Below are 22,156 nucleotides of genomic sequence, written 5' to 3'. Positions count from 1 at the left end.
CGCCGCCGCCGCCGCCCCGCATGGCCAGAGCGAGCCGGCCGGTGCGCGCCGCCGAGCCCGCGGCGCCGGGGGCGCGGGGCGTCGGGCCGAGGGCGGGCGGGCGAGGCCAACGGCCCCGGGGCGCCGCCGCCGCCAGCCGGGCGGGCAGCCCCGCCGGGGGATGACTCAGAGCCGCGGCCCCTGCAGCGAAACCACCGCCGCCGCCGCCGCCGCCGCGCCGGGCTCCGCGCAGCGCCGCCCCATGCCCGCGCCCCCCGCCGGGGGCCGCCCGCCGCCCGCCGCGCCCGCCGCGCCGCGCACCGGATGATGCCCCCGCGGGGGGCGGTGGGCTCCTGCCGCCGGCGGCGCCTCGCGCCCCTCAACGAGGACAACGGGCGGTTCCTGCTGCTGGCCGCCCTCATCGCGGCGTACCTGAGCGCCGGCGCCACCGTCTTCTCGGCCCTCGAGAGCCCGTCGGAGGCGGCGGCGCAGCTCCGTTGGAACCGGACCCTCCACAACTTCAGCCGCATCTTCAACATCAGCCCGCCGGAGCTGCGCGCCTTCCTGCGGAGCTACGAGGCGGCCAGGGCCGCGGGCATCCGCGTCGACGCCCTGCGGCCTCGCTGGGACTTCCCCGGCGCCTTCTACTTCGTGGGCACCGTCGTCTCCACCATAGGTGAGCGCTGCCCCGACGACTCCGCGGCGCAGACCCGCCCGCCCGGGGGATGCCGCGGCCGCGGCCCCGTCGTTATAGCGACCAAAGTTTGGGGAGAGGCGCCGCCGCGTTGCTGTGGCAACCGGGGTTTCTCAGCGCGTCCGGGTCCCTCTTGTCCCCGCTGACCTCCCGCCCCGAGTGTCGCGGTCCCACCGCTCCGCCCGCTGCACGGAGCCGAGGACCGGCGCTGCTCCCGCCCCGCAGCGCTCCGGCTCCCGCGGGTTCGCAGGAGCACGGGCCGTCGCGGCTGCGGGAGCCCCGTCCCTCCCCAACAAACTTCTGCTGCCGGCTGCTGGGCTTCGTTCCGCCGGCCCGAAGGAGCGAACGGGGCTGGCGGCTCCCCGAGCAGCGCTGCCTGCGTCGCGATGCGCCCGCCGGGCGAGTGGCTCGGTACCGCGGGAGGCGGCGCGGGGGCCGGTAGCAGCGGGCTGATGGAGATGCTGAAGGAGAGCCAGGCTTTCGCCGTGCCTGGCCGCTCAACTTGGTACCGGCTTTAACTGCTGGCAAAGTTAGGATGTGTATGTTTTTAAAGACGCAAGGCACACGAAGTCGTGTGTCTTCCAGCTGTAGCACGATACGTGTTCTCCGTGTTATCGCTGCAGCCGGCTGCAGTTTTTCATATCCCATAGGTGTTTAGGAAGAGCAGCACTTTGTAAAGCAAATGATGAGTTCTGGTGGGAGGATTTTTGGTTTTTTTTTACTCTGTGGCTTTCTACTACTCTTGGACTATTGCTTGAGAAACCCTGTCCCTGAACACAAGTTCTTACCGGTCTTATTTCTGCCAGTTTTTAAGTTTTGTAAGAAGCCAAGTGTCTTCTGCGCGCAAGTGTCGTGTTTTCCCTTTATTGTAGAGGAAGAAACTCACAGCTCATTATTGCATTTACATTCATTAGATTTGGAAAATGTTTTATCAATAATGACTAATCTGTATAATGGAGTCGTGATGGTGAGTACAGCAATGTTGTCAGGTATTATTACTTTTTGCATTGAAAAATCCAGTTAACTTTTGGTTTGCAATTACATTCAGTAGCCCCGTCATGAAAACACCGTTTTAATTAAGCATTAATTAGAATGCATTTCTTCATCACAGGAACATATATTTAAAAGGGATAATTTTGACTGATGTGAATGAATGAACAAAAAAAGCCAACGTTTTAACAAACCCACTCTTTCCTTACACCTGCTGTGGGAAACAGAGAAATCTTCAGGTGATGTGTAAACACATTGCTTCCCTGCCAACCCTGGCTTCTCCTCTCTGAGGTTATTGAAATGTAAAATGTTTCCTCTTCATTTGCATTTGTTTCCATCTCCACTTCATTGCCCCATCTGCAGTCATTTGTACCCGGGCAGAGGGAATGAGGAACTCAGCAGGGGGTTTTGCCAGTCTTGACAGGTGTAAATGGCAGAACCAAGAGTTGTGTTTCTCATATTCCTGTAGCAGCACTGAGAGGCAGTGCTCTCTCCTTAGAGTCAGTAATGTCACATCTCACGTGCGAGGTGGAGGCTGAAGACTGTTTTTCATGATCTGCAACAAAGGCCGGATTCTGGCAAGTGTTCCCCAAGTCGTACCTTCTCTTGGAATGCTACCTGCCTGCTACCTCCTGGATTGCTTACAGTACTTGGTGTGAGTTCAGAGAGCCTGCTGCAGAGCAAGGCTTTGCTCTGAGTGAGGAGATGCAGCAGAAGGTGGCTGGAAGTGAGGCCACGCTGTGCCTGTGGGCACAGCAAAGGCCGTGGCAGAGCTGCTGTGCTGGGGGTGCCAAGCTGCACAGCCTGGCAGGAGCAGTGTCTGCCGGAGTACCGGCATCCCGAGGCTGCTGCGCTCCATCCTGGCATGGCTTCTACCAGCTACGTGTACAGCTCCTGCAGATGAAGAGCAGCTGCCCCCACCACAGTGCTTCCCCTCATGTGCCTCTTCAAGCTGCTGCAGCTCGTAGAGAGGCAAAGCCCACGGTGAGCTCAGCTGCAGCAGGGTTTCTTCCACCACACGGTTGTATTTGGTTATTTTTGGCAGTTCCACCCAGCAAAGGCAAAAAACCCCAATGAATTAACTAGTTGTTCTGCTAAAACATGATGCTGTGCTCTTAGTCAAACGTGCACAAAGCTGTCTGGCTCGTGGTCCCAGCGTGGGAGGAACCAAATGGCAGGGCACTGAGGTGTCACCTGGGTGAGCAGTTCCACAGCCATTCTTCCAAGGTCCATTTTTTCCCTCCCAGCCAGCTCATTTATGTACGTACCCTCCTGGAGTACCTTTGATGCCACTCTCAGCTCACACACCACATTATCCTGGCTCAGAGCAATTTGATTTGCTTTCGTGTCGTGCTTAATTGACAAGAATGCTGTTTCTACCCAACCTTGCCAAGAACTACCAGACATGCAGAGTCAAAACAGTTTGCCTTCCTCAACAGCTTCATCAGTTACGTGTGTCAAAGCAGCTTTATTACTCCAGCTAAACACACCACTATCCTAGCGACGTGTTGGAAAGCTTCTGTACTGCTTAACAAATAGCAAGTATACTCAATGTCTCTCAAGGGTAAATCACCCACAGGTTACTCAGCTTCTTACTTGTAGAGGATTCGAGCTTGCAGGAATCACGCTATGTCTTTTCAAGCCCTCACTCTGTTCTCAACAGTTTTAATAAGACTACTAAATCTTTCAGATGTAGGCATTGAAATACAGTCACCCAGGGACAGGACTGCAAGTTTTCCTGGAGTTTGTGTAAGCTGAGCAGAGGGAGGGAGAGTCCAGGTTTCATCCTTCTGTGAACACAAGGATTAGGCATAGCCAGGCTGGGAGAGAATTGTTCCATCCATACTCCTTGAGAGCTTTGCAGAGCCAAGCAGCTCCCCTCTGTTAGGTGCCTCCTTGGCTGCAGTTCTGCACTTCCCCAATTCCTCAGGGACACAATCAAACAGTCTGGGTGAGAAACATGTTAATGGGGTCTTTAAGAAGTGAGAGTTGAAATTCTAATTTTAAAGCATTTTCCTGAATAGCCCACAAAGTGTGTGGCTTACAGTCCATAAAACACCCTCTTGATAGCACTCTGGGCATTCATTTTTTATTACTGTATTGTTTGTGCTTGAATAATGAAATGTTGAGTCTATTTTCATTAGACACATCTGGATTTTCAGAACTATGTAAGAAAACACTTCATTCTAATTTCTCTTTGCTTGCTGTCAGACTACACCATCTCTTCAGTCATTATTTTGCACTCCAAAAGGTACTGGGTTTCTAGGCAATTATTATTCTGATTTCTTTAAGGAGCAGCTAGGTGAAATTTATTCTTGATTCTTTGGTTTAACTGACAGTAGGCTTTGGTTTGCAGTTGAGTTTTTTCCTTCCCTCCCCAAGTGCAGACCACCTATAGCTCCCAGCACTTCGTTAAAGACTGACAGCAAAAGTATAACTCAGATCAGATTTCTTCTTGCTAAAATGTGACAGATACAGGCATAATCAGTCCCAGCTTTTCCCATATTCTGGTAGCAGAGACTCATTCTGCCTAGCACATCAGGCAACTCTGGAATGCCTGAAGATCTGGATTTCTGACTCAGTTCGTGAGTCTAGACTTTGTACCCAGATTTTTTTCCTATCTTAAGTGTTAGAATAAACCTTAGGTGCCTGTATAGTAAAACATTTTGAAAAATCAACCCATTAAAACTGGATTCTAAGCTTATGTGTAAGTACGTGTTTCAAAAATCAAGTGATAGAATTGGTTTATAGAAATCCATACCAGGCATTAAAAAATGAGGTCAAGTGAAGTACTCTGATGTGTAAAAGTGATTTTTGGATATAATTTTTTTTTTATAGCACCCTTACTATGGGCAGATGGTTTTGGGATGGAACATATCTGGGTTATGTGTGCTTGAGAAGCACCCCTGGGAAGAAAAGATGCAGGGATCTTCTCTCTGTACAGCTGTGATAAGGTTACAGGTGTTGGGGGCACAGTGTGTAGGAGTGAGCAGGACTGTTCATACATGCCCTGAGGAATCCTGTTAAATGACCCAATATTCCTGTGGACTGACAGCTCTACCCAAATGGATCGGGCATGCTCTGCTCTTATCTTAAGTAAGGGACACAACATTCTGGGTTTTCTGCCATCTCACAGGTTTTGGCAGCTCTTCTCTCCTTGCTTAGGATGCTTAGCTGGGTTAGACCTTCTTCTCTCTGGGTCCTGTGTAGGGACCCAGCATACCCAGCACATCATTTCTGCTTGTGCTCCACAAACCTGAGCACCATAACCACTCACTTCTAAAATATCCTCTGTCTCTGTGTCATAGTCTTGTGAGAATATCTGGTGGTCCAGATGTTCTGGAGGTGATAATTTAATGGAAGTGAGACAGCTCAGCAAGCACAGGTCAAATGCTGTACTGAGCTGCCAGGAGCCAGGGGGTGAGCCTGTGAGAGCAGGCAACTACAGAGGATAATTTGGCAAGAAATCCCACAAATAACCAACATGGTACGAAGGTTTTAAGGGGAAAAGATATTTGCCCTGTCTTCTTCATTGTTGTATTCCAGGATGTGAATTAGAACTGCAGCCTTGGGAGGTTGTGGCTCTCTGCTCCCCATGAATGCAGCCTCATTCTATGTCTATAGGGCCTACCCAACCAAAAGGTGACAGCCAAACCAGGGTGTGCACCTGATCAGCAGCAGTGTTGTCTCCTCAGGGCTCTGCAGTTCTCTGAGGCTTGTGCAGGCAGCTTTTGCCGAGGATACAGATGAGGGGGGAGTTGCCTCCAGAGTTGACCTTCTTAAGAAATAATCAAACAAAACCAAATGAGAAAGCAGCTGGAAGAGCAAGCAGTATTATTAAGGTGCAGTGTCAGGTTATTTGTCTTTGCCATCCTATACACAATCTGCAGCCAGCATGAGAGTGTGTTTCAGGCAGATCTGATTCCTTCGGTGCGTGTCGTGTTTTGATCAATGTGCCAGTGGATTTCTGAGAGTCTTTTCCTCACTCGGGTAGTCTCGATAAAGAACAGAGAGCAAGAGGCTCAGAGGGCAGCAGGTCAATGGTCAGCATATTTCTGTGGAGAGTCCTGATCCTGCACTGATTTTCCTCACATGAAGAACTGTCACCATAACAATGTTTTCTGCTTGCTGTAGGTGCATGGGAGTATTAACTTTGGGTGCCACTGATAGGAATTTCCTAAGTGTGTGGGCATAGGTTGAGTGCTCTGAGCAGAAAAGTAATCTAAATCACAGCTTGCTTTCTTGTGGTTGAGAGAAACAACACGAAGATTTACTTGGATTACATCCATGTAATTACACAGGTGACTTGAGGAGTCCCCCCTGAAGGGTCTCAATGAAATAATTTTGATCCTAAATTTGTTGGGATTTTATTCTAGAAAGCAGAAGGGTTATGCCTGCCACAGAAAATAAAGCTTTCACTGTGCTTTGGTCATCTAAAATGAATTATTTCTACAGAGCACTTCAGCTCAGATTACTTAATCTAAGCATTTCAGAGGTTTCTTTAATATTAAACCCTAGCTAAATGTTTCAAAACACTGACATCAGTAACTGATGGAGAAGTCAAGGACAGTCAAATTGCACTTCTTTTTGCCATGGCTGTGGAGTTTGAGGTGCTCAGCTGGAGCACTGAAATGTGGGGTCTCCAAATTAAATGTCAAGCACCACAGCTTCATAGAGCAGTCTTCCAAAAACCAAACTTTGCCCAGCATTACATGAGATATGGTCCAGCATCTCAGAAGTTAGGGGAGATTTTATACTGACTTACTAAGTGCTGCTTCAGGTTCAAAACAAAGACCAACTGGAGTTTGTAATCAGGGATTCTCTGTTGTAGCAGCCTTCAGGGTCCCTCTAGCTTGGGTAATTGAAGGAGCAATGTCTGCTTAGTGAGCATGTACCTCCTGCTTAGCAGAACATTCCTTTTGGTCTTTGGTGGTTGTCCTGCTGGACAAATACCTCCGTTTTGGTTCCCTGTGCATTTACAAGAGCTTGGAGATGTGATTGCATACCAGACACTGGTGTGCCAAAGCACCCCTTTGACACCTCTCCATCCATATGTGGCTCCAGCCAGTCCGTCTCTATTACCAAGCAACCTCCCTGTAAACCAGCTATCGTGCCTGTGATAGCTGCGAGGGATCATAATTACTGGGCTTATCAGCTGCCCTGTTTGCTGCAGGCTCATAAAGCCAAATCCTGCTTGAAACCCTATGGCCTGTGTTCCCATGGAGCCCTGCCAGTCCCTGGAGTCTTCTCCCCACTTGGCTCTCCTGGGGATATTCCCCCTTTCCTTCTCATACAGCTGATCTGATGCTGCCTGCTCACCTGTGTTTCCCAGGCAGTCTGAACTTCTCCAGCTTCTTCTGCCTTCCCCCAATTAGTGTGCCTTTCTCTACTGGTGATTTGCGTGCTTGATTAACTTTTGGATATTTGTTTGATGTCTTTACAGCCTTTAATGTTAATAACTACTAAAGAAGGCAGAAGTAAAGCTTTACAGTTTCTCTCTGTTCCTCATCATACTTGTCCCCTTTCCCTGGTGTTAATCCTGCTATTGACCCGCATTTCTTTTTCAGTTTAACTATTTCTTCTTTCTCCAATTGTCTTCGGTTTGACACAGATCATACACATGTCATCATTTTTTCTCACTTGCACCACAGGGTCATCTTTGCCAGCACACTGTCTTGTTTTTATGCAAGCTTTAATTGCTCTTCATTGTGGAGAGAGGAGGAAAACAATTATAGGGTAGTTCTGATGACAATTAACTTCATGTAACATTACCTACTCCTGGTGGTGTGCTGAAAAATACAATGTCATTTCTTTCTTTAATGAATGCGGTATTACCTTATCTTTGAAGCTGTTAAGTCAAAGAGAATTTTGCCTCTTGCCGTAGTAGCATCAGGGTTAGAGCAACACAAAAACGGGTCTGAACATTTCATCTGCAACTTTTAGACTGAAACAGCTTGACATTACTGAGAACATCACCTGTGGCCATGATCTGAGTAAGTCTTGCTTACCTATATCAAAAGAGACAGTTTTTGTAGTGTGTCAGCACCAAGTGCATACCTGAGGGCATTTTGGGAGATGTTTAAGCACAAAAATTAGGGTTCATGCTGGTGAACATTTGAAATGTGAAAGTCCTCCTGAGCACAATAAATGTTTGAAGTGACAATAAAAACCTTTTGCAAATAGAAACACTCTAGTAACAAACAAAATTAGAATCCAAGGGGCAATTGCATTGCAATCCAGACAAATATCTTCTCAATAGCCTACTTCTGCTGAAGTCAATAGCAGACCAGCCTGCAGAGCTTTAGGAAATCCTACCTTAGGTACTTTATTGGCATGCCAGGTTTATAAAACAAATGCACTTGTTATTACCGTGTAAAATACATCCCCCTGAGCTCAGTGGGTCTGTTGATGGCACTGGCTGCTACATCTAGACATGGGAAGGTTTCAGTGCAATCTTTCTTGAATCAAACGAGAAGTAGAATGAAAATTAAATCTAATTGCATTACACAAGGCAAAGCATTAGCAGCCTTTACAAGTGATTAAAGCTTTGGAGTGGAAGAAGATAAGAAATTGAATGGTTTGATGTTAAGATATGGGATTACTTATTGTGGGTGAGGCACTGCTATTTCTCGTGTTTAAAAATCCATAATAAGTGCATGAAAGAAGCAGTAATATCTTGATAACAGTTGTAGCCCCACAGCAATTCCTCCCTGGGTTTTAACCTTTCTGAGCTTGTTCCACTGCAGCTTCTTCCCTTTTAGAAATTATTGGCCAAATGTTTCCCAATCATTCCCAAGTCTTACACAGGCAAATTTAATCACGGCAGAAACCACAGCTAGAAGAAATTTGCCCATGCGAGAACCGAGCGAGAAACTAATTCAGTAAATTTCAGTTAAAGCCAGATAAAATGCCTTTGGTTATTCATCATTATATATTCTGTGATCTCTTTGCTCAGCCTGAGCATTGTGCAAGCAATATATCTGTCTCCTGAGGTCAGGCAAAAAGCACAGTGTCACTCATGCTCAATGTGTATGCAGTCAAGTCTACTTTAAGCCCGATGGAAATAGGAGGGAGTGATGGCAGTGTACAGATCTTAAATCCAAGTTGTGGTTTTCATAAGAGAGGCAGAAAGAGGAAGAATTTGATAAGATGATTTGTTCATTTACAAAAACTGCTACTGGCGGAGCTGGGAGGACCAGGAAAATCTCAGATAAAATCAAAAGCTAAAAATTGTCTTGGTGATGTGGCAAAGTTATTCAGTATCATTAAATTTAAAAGTAGTCAAGGGAAATGCATGCTAAGGAAGGAAGAGTTAAATGGAGAAGTAGAAAATGGGAAATAACTGGTTAGTCAGCAGTCCTGTCACCCTCTATTTCTATTACAGTAACTTAAAATTGGGTCTTTGTGCCTTCATGAATGAATTGGAAGAGCTGCCCAAGCAAACAGGTACTTGAGAATTTGCTTCTTTGCTTTCAGATGGAACTTTTTAAAATAAGGGACTTGTGAAGGTATATTTAAACCATTGAGAAGTCCAGGTAGATTTATCTGAGTTTTTTCATTAAATTGTAACTGTAGGAGTTTGTACAGAGATTTGGGGGGGGAAACAAAAAAAGGCCTAACAGTAGAAAGGATGTTTTCATGTTTAGGGCCTTTTTATCCCTTGCATCCATCTTTGTAAAGCAGAATAGCTGAGACAACTATCAAGAAACAGATGTTCTCTGAACACCTACCTACACAAAACACCAGTGGCAGAAGAAAAATCTGCCACAAGTCTGTTGTTTAATCCAGTCAAAAGATAAGCCAACAATATAACCATTGAACAGCTTTTCCCATCTGTAAGGCTCAGAAAGCCCACAAGTGACATCTTCTTTTGTCAGACTTCTTATGTGGGGAAATATGACATAGACCCAAGATCACTTGTGAAATTCAGATAATGCTGTTTTAATGCTGTTTCTTAGCCTGAAAGGAGAAGTACTGTGAGATGTACTGGCACTGCAGTGACAGTACATGTGCAAGTATTCTTTCGAAGCCAATAATGTCTCACAAGAACATAACAAAATTTGGATACCATTATTCTTTTTAACTTGCAGTTCAGAAAAAAAAAAAAAAAAGGCTCAACCTTGGGTGTACACAGACATCTGAAATGCAAGTTTCAATAAACAGCAAAAGCAGCTAATGTTTGAAATGACAGGGCATAAGATTTTTTCTGTTAGGGTGTTGCTTAGATACACAATTATCCACACAAAAAACATTCTCAAAAAGACATAGGAAAATAAGAATGGGAGCAGCTTTAAAGGATGAAAAATTATGATTGCAACAGAAATCTACTTTTGAAACAACGTTCACCTGGAATCATCAGCTGCACGAAGACTGTAGGAAGGTCAGAGGAGGTGGTAGTATATGGCTTCAGATATTTGACACAAAAGAGAGAAGGAATTGGTGATTCTTGGGGTCCATGAGTGCTACCATCATGTATACCCATGGTTACTGAGACATACGTCACATATTTCTTGGTTATCATGCTTTTGTTTCCTGTGTATTTTTTAAAACAGTTACTCTTAATACAGGTGTGTTTCCTCTGTCTGATGGTGTTTCAGAAACCCCTGTGTTCTAGGTGATATTTGGCAGTGCAGTGAGCCAAGGCAGATGCTTCTTCATGCAACCTGGAATATGAGCAGGGGTTTAAACCCCCCCAACAGCTGCTAATGTGAGAGTGTGAAGACCCTTAAGCCTGTAGTGCAAAGGGGAGGCTTTTTCACAGTATATAAATTTGTCAAACAACTGTGGAGCGTGTGGGATATATTTTTCCATTATTAACACCACCACCATTTCAGAGAAGATTGTAGCAAAATGGTTTTCCCCAGCTGTTAGGATAAGAAAAGAAGACAAGCCAGAGACAGGACCCTGCAATCATCAGGTGTGGAGGCAGCCACAGAAAGCAGCTGTGGGCTAGTTTAGATCAATGTACAAGGAGACAGGCTGCAACCAAAAGAAGGAACATTCTGTTCTCATCTCCTTTTTCTGGAAATCCTCCTTTGTGAGGTGGTTTAGGACTAATTTAGGCAACACTAACCCATATTCTTTCTGTTTTAACAAGCCATCAGAGTACCTCAGCTGTGCCAAGGGGCAGGATAACAGGAGGGCGTTTACTAGCATCTTGCTGAAGATTTGTCCAAGAAAGGCAGCATAAAATGAAGAAAATAATTTCAGTCTTGATTTTTATGACCGTAAACCAGAGACTGGCCCCAAGAGTTTAGCAGAGAAGATGATATTATTTATAAGAACAATAAAACCTTAAGTATTGAAAGAAGTTTGTGAACATTATGTTAGTGGAAAAGGGAGGTTGTCATGCCACAGGACACTTCCATCCCTTTACAGCCAATTCAGCAAGAATAGTGCCAGTTTGTAGGTCCTGACTTTCATTGTCTCTATGTATTTGAATTCCTTTGAATTCAAATAGAGTTTGAATTCCTACTCCTGATTTTCATCCTTCTCTGAGCTTCATTCTCCACCATCTCCTTTTAGGAGAGGCTCCCTCTCCCTCATTTGAAACCATGTTCTGTTGCAGTAGGATTAGCCAGAAAACTAAACATAAGCTTGCCAAAGATTTTGAGCCTCAAGCCTGTGACTCTCCCCACATGTTCCCTCTTCAGGGGGGGCTGCTTAGCAAGAGCTTGGGCCAGAGCTGCTGCTCAGCTGGCAACACTGATGGCCTGGCACAAGTCAGTCCCCATTTGCTTGTACAAGGTGTATGAAGAGCAGCTGGCCCCAGCCAGGGAATCATAAAAGTGATTTAGAGACACTTCTACTTCTTCCATGGCTTGGTTCTGTGCCAAAGCAACGTCACCAGACCTCCTTCTGTATTTATTGGGTTTTGTCTTTAGGACAACGGCATGTAGTAGTGAGCAGGGGTGGACTTGTTTAATTAGTCTTTGCAGGCTGTACACAGAAAGGGCAGCATGCAGTACAGCTGAGGAAAAAAGCTTTCCTGCTTCTGCTAAGTGAAAAGAGCAAGAATACTGCTGCTGCTGGTGAAGCTGAAGCCCCAGCGTTTATCTTTTTAAGGGCCATGTATCACTCAAATACACAAAAGTTAGGCCACTTGAGCTGATAAATGTGCCTGCTGAGTACCCTCTAGAGACTAAAGATCTTTCTTGGAAAGCTCAGCTAGAAGGTGTCAGCTTAGAAAAACACACTTGGGAAACCTGCTGCGAGGAGGAGAAGTTAAACATTCACGAGCAGCCGGGTTTTGAAGAGGTTATTCCTCTCTCCTTCTCTGAGGTTTCTTTGGGGTCACCCCCAGTGCCTTAGAGATGCTAACAGCTGGGGTTTCTGAGATAAAACCTCACCTTACTCCTCTCAGTCTGGCATATCCTTCACCCTAAATATACTGCTCTGGCTGTGTCATACACGACAACCTCTCCTTAGGTCATGGGGTCCCCTCCTCTGGGGGGACCAGGTATCAGCCCCACATGGCAGCACCTCTCCACGTAAGCACTCTGCGTCTGGGATCGGTCTTCACATTCCCATCTTCAGGGGATTTCATGAGAAATTTCATGAGGTTTTCTTGCAGCTTCTTATCCCTCTAGTGCTAGTCCTCTGTACAGCACAAGAGGTCCTTCATCACTACCTCCCCTACAAAATTTCCTGTCCAGAGCACATGAGTCCTTTGTTTAATCCCGGCATCACAGCCACCAGCACCTCTCCATCACAGTGCTCTCCATCACACCGCTCTCTTGCAGGAGCCTCTTGCATCATTCCCATGAGGCAGACCCTTGTGACATCCTACTGGTCTCCAGGGATGCCTGTGGGAGTTGCAAGCCCCTTGCCCACATGCAGAAATCACCAGCTACCAGAGAAGCAGGGGAGTCCCAGCACCCCTGCCCTGATGGGACTGCCCTGCTGCTTCCCAGCCCTATCTCCTGTCCTCACCTGAGTCATGGCTGGGAATAATTTTGGCTTCATCTTTGTGATTCACTTCTACAGAAATTGTTTCCTCTCAGTCTTTTATACCTTTCACATGCACCTGGTAACTTAGTAACTATTTATTAATTCACCTTTTAGTTATTTAATGTAATTGTGACAAATATAATCTTTTTTTCCTAAGGAAGCTTGGCTTATTTTAGGCTCATATTTCTATTAACTCTTTTTAAAACCAACATACATTAAAGAGGAATGGATATGTGGCCATGACCTCTTAGCCTGTGGTTTAAAGCATGGCCAGCAGAGAAATGCCAAGGGTGATCGATTCTGGTGTTCACTGATGTTAGGCATCACAGGGCTATGGATAACCAATAACCTGATCACCACTGTGTGTAAATAGAATAAAATTGGTACTGTATAAATCCTGTAAAAATTGCCTGCAGCTCTTTGAAACTCCTTGAAGTTCAATTATTCATCTCCTGGCTCTGTTCTGCCAGCATGGCTCCTTTTGAGTAGCAGTTGTCTCAAACACCTGACTAATATTTCACAGGTGGAAATGAAACAAGGAGCACCAGCAGAGAAGTGGATGGTTTTTAACTACATTCATTAAGCTTATTATGGTGCACTTTTCAGTCACTGAATAGAGTGGGCATCTTTTCCCAAAGTCTCTGGGTGCAGGTGTGCACTTCTTTATATATGGAACACTCAGGGAAAACAAAAAAAAAGAGAAACTGGTTTAGCTCACCTTGGTTTGCAAAGCAAATTTACAGGAATTCTGACCATCTCTTTACTCTAGTCTCTGTTAAAGGAATGTATTTAAAAATATTTTTAGAAAGTTAGGAAATGCCAGAAATTGAAGTGGTGTGTGTATATATATCTATAGATATAGATTTAGATATAGATATATTTTACCAAGGATGGATGGATGAATGGGTAGATAGAATGATTATGGAAGTCAGTCCTTATCTGCATAGTCACTCAGTATTTTCTCCATGGAGTATCTGTCCCAGTACATGGGTCACCAAGGACTGCAGGTTTGTGTAGGATACAGGTTTGGTCAGCCCTAAACACTGCAGTTGTATCTCATTTATTCAGACATAGCATGGGTCCAGCTTAAAGGCTCTTAATTCACACAGTGCTGGACAGACCACTGCTGTCCAGGAGGTGTTTGCAGATAGTAATCTAAATAAGATCAAATGGGATTTTACAGCAACTTGGATATTAAAGGCTTTGCAATAGAAAAGTTCTAAAAAAATGTACTGTTTGAGCCCAAAGGGGGGTATTTTAGTAAATCAGGCTGAGAAAGATGTTAAAGGGAAAGTAAGTCTTTCATTTATAGTCAGCAAATGCGAGGCTGGGTGGAAGAACTGACTCGTAGTATTCCCCCTTTGGGGTAAAAGCTCTGGATGCAGCAGTTTTGTCGGCTCTGAGCTGTGACCCTGTATCCAAGGCAACCATTTCTGGATGTTAGGTGGTAAGGAGCTAGAGAATAAATGAGAGGCAGTTGTGAAATATACAGGTATGACTCTCAGGGGAAATAATAATGAAATGCTGACAGGTGGGAAAGGGTGGGAGGAAGCACCAGAACCCAAACATGGGGTTCAGAGTAGGATGTTTTGTTCCTATGTACTTGTATAGTACGGTATGTGTGTTAGTCAATAAAGACCAGCCAGGACTATTGGAAAGCTGTGAAGTAATGCAAGTGTGGAACAGATAGGAAACAGGAAAACATGAAAATTGGTAGCTCTTTGTTTCTCTGTGTTCTGTAACCCCCATCTCTTACCCTTTATGTTGCAAGAACTTCTTTCCCTCTGGAAACAACATTCTGCTTATAGTTGTCTCTGTTGTTGTTTATTTCTGAGGAACCATTTGTTTAAAAAGTTACTTTCAACCATTTTAGTTGATTTTGATTTCTTTAAATATAACCACATGACGGTTATATAGTTGCATAGAGGTGATGCTGCTCTGATGATCTAAGGGCTATTTCACTCTGGGATTTCAAATGATTGCAAGTCAGTGTGCTGATCTGCTGTGTGAGTGAAGTCCTGTGAGAGGACACCTGCATAAGAAGAACTGGGGTGGCTGAAAGAGGCAGGGACACATTATGCCCTTTCTTGTGTTCAGTTTTGGTGACTTTCTTGTGTTTTAAAGTTTTTGAAGTGACCAAAACTTTATTGCATCTCTCAGTAAATACATCTTTACTGCAAAACTGTCACCTCCTTTAATCTCAAAATATAGTAAGACAAGGTAATTGCCAAAGTAATTTGACTGAGAGGAGAGCTCACAAGTACTAAAGCTGCTGTATTTCTTTCTGTCTTCTGGCATCAACCATTTCTTACTCATAAGAAAGTGGGTAAAAGAAAAGAAAGCAAGAGCAACAGGAAGCATATGTCACAAGTTTGTCCATCTGTTCTACCTCTTGAATCCATCCCTAGCTTAAGTAATTTAAAACTCCAGATGAGCAGAATTGTAACCACAAACCTGTTATGCAAGCCAGGATGAGGGTTTCATTAAATGCCAGAATTTAACCATGAGAGGCTGCTGAAGAGGGTTTTTGTAAGCTCATCTCCACTAATTCTCTTTGTTTGGGGAGGAGAAATATCAACCAGCAGAAATTAATGCTGCCATAGAGCTTGTATCTGAAGTGGTGTGGCAAAATTGGCATGAGGGAGGTTCAAATATTGCAAAGTCAACCCCAAGGCACCTGTAAAATACGTCTCAGGGCCATGAAAAATGTAAAGCCCTGTTGCGCTTTTTCCCTTGTAGTGTGTTGGAAGCGTAGGCAGTTCTGGATGAATTTGCTTCATCCAGGCATCACGATGTTCTTAGCCTTGGGTGAGGGCTGAACTCAGAGATGAGGTACAGAACATACCAGGACCAACCCCTCGTGGTCAGGGTGACACAAAGGGACAAACCCAGCTGGCAGAGGAAGACCCTGCACGGGCAGTCCATGAGTGCTCCCCTCAGCCAGCTGGTGACCTAAGAGATGTGTTTTAGTGGTGGCTTGGCAGTGCTGGGGTAATGGTTGGACTCAATGGTCTTAAAGGTCTTTTCCAGCCTTCTCTGTTTGCCTGGCCTCACTTTTTGCCTGTTTTATATATTTCTTAGCACTCTCATTGCTGTGATGGGCCCTTTCACCTTGCATAGCTGCATACTGAATTTTGGTAACATTTTGCTTCAGAAGATTTTGATGAAACAAAGAGCAACAAAAATATAAAACTTCACTCTCTCTCTTGAATGATCACTAGAAAATACTGAAAAGCTCAGCACATTTACAGCTCGATCCAAACTGTCGCTATCTCTTTTTTTTTTCCTAATTAATAAATGTGTCTAGCCATATGTGTGACAATAAACCCATTTATTTTGATGGTGATGTTCACATGCTTGCTGTGAAGCACATGTTTAAGTGCTTTGCTGACAAGGCACAGGCGAACAGATGCCTTCTCCATAACAAGTTGGCTGTGTATCCCTAGCTGCCAACCACAACAGGCTCCCCAGCTCCTTCTGAGGACCAGGCTCTTATGGATATTCATCATTAAATGAGAGACTCCTGCTAGCAGCCAGCCCAATCCAGAGAACAGGTCCACCCCACAGAGAAGAAGGAACTGAGAACTTCTCAGAGCCCAAGGCAGGGTTTATGAGGTCTGCTCAAGGGTGGTCTTGTTTACGCTGCAAAATGGAGAGACGGTGGGTCCAGAAAGCAAAATGTAATTACCTCTTTGGTAATATTTTCTGGTAATACTGTGCAAGTTTTTCACTGACTTTTACACAGAATACTCTTTTAACAATGAAGATTATGGTCATTAAATCCTAGAATGGTTTGGGTTGAAAGGGACTTGAAAGGTCATCTATTCACGTGGGCAAGTGTTGGAGTGAAAGCTTCTCTGGACTCAGGTCCAGAGGAAAAGGCCCAAAGTACAGGGGTTTAATTAAAACCTTTGGACAAGCAGAGATACATGAAGCCACACCAAAGTGAAATAGAAATATAGATTTTTAACTATTAGTAAAAATATATGCTAAGTGCCTTAAAAAGTGCCTGAAACATTGAAGATCTGCAGCAGAGACCTTAAACAGAGTTTTTCTGCAGCAGTGTTGCTTTTTCACAGAATTTCTTTACTTTAGACAAAATGTAGCTAGAACTATACTGTTCACATTTTTTAGATAGAGTGTTCACATGAACAATAAAAGCTGATAGAAACTATATATGCAAATCTGTGTAATACCTGTGTAACACTTGTGTAAGGCTTATAACTGTTAGAATTGGACCAGGATAGGTTAAGAAAAGGAAAACTAGAGTTGTGTGTTAATCTTATTGGCCAATTAACAAATGTAATCCACACTTCCATAAGAAAAGAAGATAGAGCATATAGAATTAGAAGAAGCAGCTGTTTTCTGCCTGCTGTTTGCTGTTGCTGCTTGGCTTTATCATGTAACCCCCTTGAACTCTGCCTTCAAGAAACCTATGAGACTATGAAATAAAGAACTTAGCAGAACAGCAGCCTCCTCTGCTCTCTTACCCCAGTCCGAGAAGGAAGGGTATCCCATCAAAAGCTCAACAGGCAGGGACACCTTTCACTAGATCAGGTTACTCAAATTATGAAATATAGTCTGAATTGGTGGCACACTGCTGTTTCTGAGCCTGCCAAATGTGCTGTGAAAGTAGGACCACCTCTTTTCTCATGCATTTTCATGTCACTGAAAAGATACACCTGAGTTTGCTTGTCGTGAGCATTTACATTCTTTTATCAACCATTTTATCAACCACTGGGAAATTCTCTATCAACAAAGTAGGAAGGGAGCACAGATAAACTACCCAGAAAAATTCAGCCATTGCAAAAATAAACCAGTAGGTTTCAAGCAGCAATCTCAATTCTTGCTGTTTATAAAGGTGTGTCATGGTAATAAACTGGATTTAATGATTTCATTATGCTCTGTAATGATTTCATTATGCTCTATGCTTTGTCTTCACAAACTTCTATTTATATAGTCTGGTGTTGATATTTACTGCCTTGAATATGTTATTTGCTCAGTATTTTGGTGGAGCAATACAGCAATGACATTTCAGAATGTGGGTTTTTCACAAACCTTTGATTCAAATTAGATGTGGTTATTTTTTCACGGGACATAAGCAGTCACCTCAGTCCTGTCAATAAGCACTTTGCCTGAGCCACCAAGTGTTTTTACAGAGAAGAATAGCAGAATAAGGGCAATACCTGCAGAACTGAGTTTCAGAAGAATCTTCCTGAGACAGGATGTGAAATATGTGTAATCTTTTCCATAAAATAACTGGTATCAGCAAATAACAAGGAGTAAACTTACTGTATTTATTTGCATGCAAATTTAAGTTCACCTTTGCTGTTATTTAACCATCTGTTAGCTACAAGGCATTACTGCTTACTTATAAAACTGTGTGTATGAGTAACATCATAATAAGTAGTAGTACAATAAGTAATTCATATCAAGAAGAGGTGAATTAATATTGTTGCTGTATCTTCCCAGAGTTTGTATACTCTGATTTTCTGTTGAACTGTGCAGCAGTGTTTTTCCCTGCTGTAATTATCCATCTGCAGGTTCCCAATGCCCCCAGTCTCCCAGGCAGCTCTGCAGCATGATGGCTTTTCCCTCCCTCTGTGATGATACCCGGTGGGCTAGTCACAGCTGGGATTTGGAAAAGACTTTGAAGTGCTGTTATTTTTAAAACAATATTCAATATTTGGGAGGTGCATTTTTTTCCTGTTATACAACCTGAAAACTTCCATCTTCTCAGTGGGAATGGTATAATCAGACCCCTGTAACAAAAATGTTACACAGGGTTACAGCTTGTGAACAGAGAACTTAAACTTTTCATCAGGTCCTGATGGCTGACACATGTGGGAGCAGGGAAATGGCCTCTTTACCTCATCCCACCTTGAAAAGGTTTGGGTTCAGTGGGTCTTCCACCTGCCTTTACAGAGTGGTGTTGCTCTGCTAATACACTGCCTTTCGTCTTGCAAGGATTTTTTGCTCACTTTTGAGTTTTAGTCATCTCATTGAACTTTCTGGTGCTTTCCTTCTTTACCAAACTTGGTTTCATGTTGGCTTGAGCTGACTTAGAGATAGCACTCCTTTTGCCCAGTGAGATGGGAGCCATGTTAAGGTACATATATCCTGAGCTTATGCATGAAAACCCGTGTCATTAATGTTGCCCATTTATCTCCACACCGTAGGTTTTGGAATGACCACACCAGCAACCGTGGCTGGAAAAGTATTCCTCATCGTTTATGGCCTTTTTGGGTGTGCCGGGACCATCCTCTTCTTCAACCTCTTCTTGGAGCGCATCATCTCCCTGCTGGCGTTTATCATGAAGGCGTGCTACGAGAGACAGCTGCGAAGAAGTGGTCTCCTACCTCCCAACTTCCGAAGGGGGCCAGCTGTGTCCGGGGTGGGCAGCCTCGTGGGCTGGAAGCCGTCCGTTTACCACGTGATGCTGATCCTGGGATTTTTTGCTATTACCCTTTCCTGCTGCGCCTCAGCCATGTACACGGCAGTGGAAGGATGGAACTACATTGACTCCTTGTATTATTGCTTTGTCACCTTCAGCACCATCGGCTTTGGAGATTTGGTAAGCAGCCAAAACGCTGCGTACCAACATCAGGGATTATACAGAGTCGGGAACTTCATATTTATATTAATGGGGGTATGTTGCATATACTCCCTTTTTAATGTCATCTCAATCGTAATCAAACAAATTTTGAACTGGGTGTTGAAAAAATTGGAATGCAGATGTTGCCCAAAGTGCCATAAATCCAGTACCCGCCTCAGCCGTCGCAACGCCATCACCCCGGGAGCCCGCCTGCGCCGCCACAATGTCGCCGTGGACGCTGACGGACAGTACGACAGTGACACCGAGGGCAGGAGGCTCTCTGGAGAGATGATCTCCATGAGGGAGCTCACAGCGTCCAATAAAGTCTCCCTGGCCATTTTGCAGAAGCAGTTGTCCGAGACGGCCAACGGCTACCCGAGGAATGTCTGTATCAATACGAGACAGAACGGTTTCTCTGCGGGGGTGGGGGCTCTGGCCATCATGAACAACCGCTTGGCAGAAACAAGTGATTCTAGGTAGAGTTTTTGGAATTCCTTTTGTTTCTTAAATAAAAATAAAGCGGCGGTTAGGGTGGAATTACCACTGTAAGCTACTGGAAAGTTTTGAATTTCAGAGACAGCCTTGGTATTCATTGGGTGTTCAGCGTTTTACTTTCTGGGGGTTTTATAAGTTTTCTCTAATATGCAGTGAGATCTTTACCATTATGTTACAATTTTCCCCTAAGGGGGTTTTAAATGAGACTTGGATGTCTTTGATGCAGAATCTGGTGCAATTATAGAAGGATGGTGTGCATAGTTAGGACGGTGTCAAAACCAACATCTTCTTCTTCAGAACAGAGCCTGAACCCAAACTCTGTGTTAAAAGGCATAAAGCAGGCAAGCTGGGCTCCAGATTCAAGCCTGGGGTCGGTAAGTTTTGGCTAAACCGGTATCTCACTGTTTGTTGAAGTCTGGTTCTGGCCCTGAGCCTTGTACTCAATGCTCTTCAGCAATTCCTCGTAGCAGGCCTTTGTATGACATACACGTAGGTGACTGTTGTCACACCAGCTTTAGGGTGACTGTGTTTCACTTCAATAATCCCACTGACTTCAGTGGCAGAGGATGGAATGGGCTGAACTCCCCTCGTACAAATGGTGGGATTTAGCCAGTCTTGTCCGAAAGACCACCTGCCACCTAACTCTTAAAAGTCAGGTGGTTATCAAGGACCGTGTTAAGGTGTGCAAAACTGTTCCTACCTACTGATAACAGAAAACAGGCAATTGTCATCTTCAGAGCTGACGTTATTTAATGCAAGAGAAGCTGGTATGCACCTCCGGTGTCAAATGTTTGCATCACCACAAAAATGCTTATTTCATTACTTTCTCATGAAATAAGTCACTAAAATGAATGTAGGCTCTCTGTTGTCCTAAATTTGCTCTTTTACTTCTGCAGTATTGTTGCAGAGATTCATCCAAAGTATTTCTTTGAGGACCCCAACCCTGTACCTGTTTCCCACAAATCTGACTGTGCAGGCTGTACAAAAGAGCACTGCTTTGAAGTTCCCCCAGGAACTGGCTTCCCCAAAATGTTGATACCAAGTCATAAATTAGCCTTTGGCTGTTGCTGCTACCATCTTAAGCCATATTTAACCTGTGCTAGCCCAAACCACTGAAGAACCAAACACAAACCTGGTCTAGAGTGTAGTTTAGCATGACAAATGGATGCAGAGGAGTTACTGCAAACCTCTTTCAAAAATACATGCAACAGCTCTGGATCATTTCTCTAAATTCTCTCTACTACACTGTGAAGATAATAAAAAAGCTTCTACTGGTTCCGGGCAAGAAACAAAACTTAAGCTTATATTCTAAGGAGCCTTCTCTTGGAAACTTACTGGAAAATTGTAGGCAAGACCATGAGTAGTAGGTTGGTTACTGAATAAATTGACCGAGATGATGAACACAAACTAGGAATATTAGAAATGTTTGAGAATATTTCCATGAAAATATTTTACTCTATTTACTGACTGTTTTGCATGGGTTTGGAGTAGCCATCATTTTTTGCTTTCTTTTAAATTTGTAGCAGTGCAAAATGTTTTGGAATGTACCCTTGGAAAACTTAACTTTAAATCTGAGGTTTTGCACACCTGAGCCTGCCAGCTGAATTATGGCATTGAATGTATCTTTTTCCTAACGAAAAGAATCAGAGCTGCAGATAAACCATCACACATGGGTCTGTATCACACTGTAAATGTCACAGCTTTTATCAAGATGTGTTTGGCCAGAAACAAGCAGTGATGATTGTAATGTGTTTCCAGCTGGTGCAGACTCACGCTGAAGATTCTGTGGTATGGTAGGGGCTGCATTCAAGAGGCAGGAGCTTTCTTGGTGGTAGAGACTCCTCAAGGTCCATCTGTCAGAGTGCCTTCCTGTCTGTGGACTCATCCTCTTTAAGGAGGCAGGAAGAGGTGTTTGGTGCTGCTTTTGATGCCCACTGAAGGATAAATTTAAGCAGGGTGTACAGGGGTGGGTCATGGTCTGGAAAAGACTCTGACTGCTGGAAGACCCAGTTCAGGAAGGGTCCCTTCCCTTCCAGACATGCAAGGGAAACAGCACAGGCAGGGAACCAAAAGAATGGAAATTTGTTATTTCCCCTTGGGATTACCCCCACGGGTAAATCTCTAACTATGATGATTTATATGTTTGTTTATTAAAAGTGTGAATGGGACCCTGCTCTTTTTTTGCAGCCAAAACTCTCTTAGGGTTGTATCTTGGTGCATTTGTCATCATGGGGACTATTACTCATTAGGACTATAACATAAATCAGGGCCGACAGGCTCTGTCCCAAAGGACTTAGGAGTTTGAACAGATAGGGCCCCAAGCCACAGCAGAATTACCTGTTTATTATTTCTCTCGTAAAAACATGTTCAAATGTATCAACATTCTGTGAGCTCAAGAACTCTTATTTTTATGGTAACAAGTTTGCAAATTAAGGGGGTTTTTTTCAGTGAAT

The 22,156-nt window shown here is 44.4% G+C and overlaps 1 protein-coding gene across 1 annotated transcript; it reads left to right on the top strand.

Moving 5' to 3' along the window:
* Window positions 1–303: 303 nt before the first annotated feature.
* On the top strand, window positions 304–19,688 carry KCNK12 (potassium two pore domain channel subfamily K member 12; the record flags this gene model as incomplete). Its single annotated transcript, XM_082302308.1, has 2 exons — window positions 304–655; window positions 18,793–19,688. 2 exons carry the CDS (start codon window positions 304–306, stop codon window positions 19,686–19,688), a joined length of 1,248 nt encoding a protein of 415 aa, XP_082158434.1.
* Window positions 19,689–22,156: the final 2,468 nt, after the last annotated feature.

Source organism: Coloeus monedula, assembly GCF_965178545.1.
Source record: "Coloeus monedula genome assembly, chromosome: 2".
Classification (NCBI taxonomy): domain Eukaryota; kingdom Metazoa; phylum Chordata; class Aves; order Passeriformes; family Corvidae; genus Coloeus; species Coloeus monedula.
Note: the sequence above shows the minus strand (reverse complement) of the source record. Positions and strands in the feature narration are given on the sequence as shown.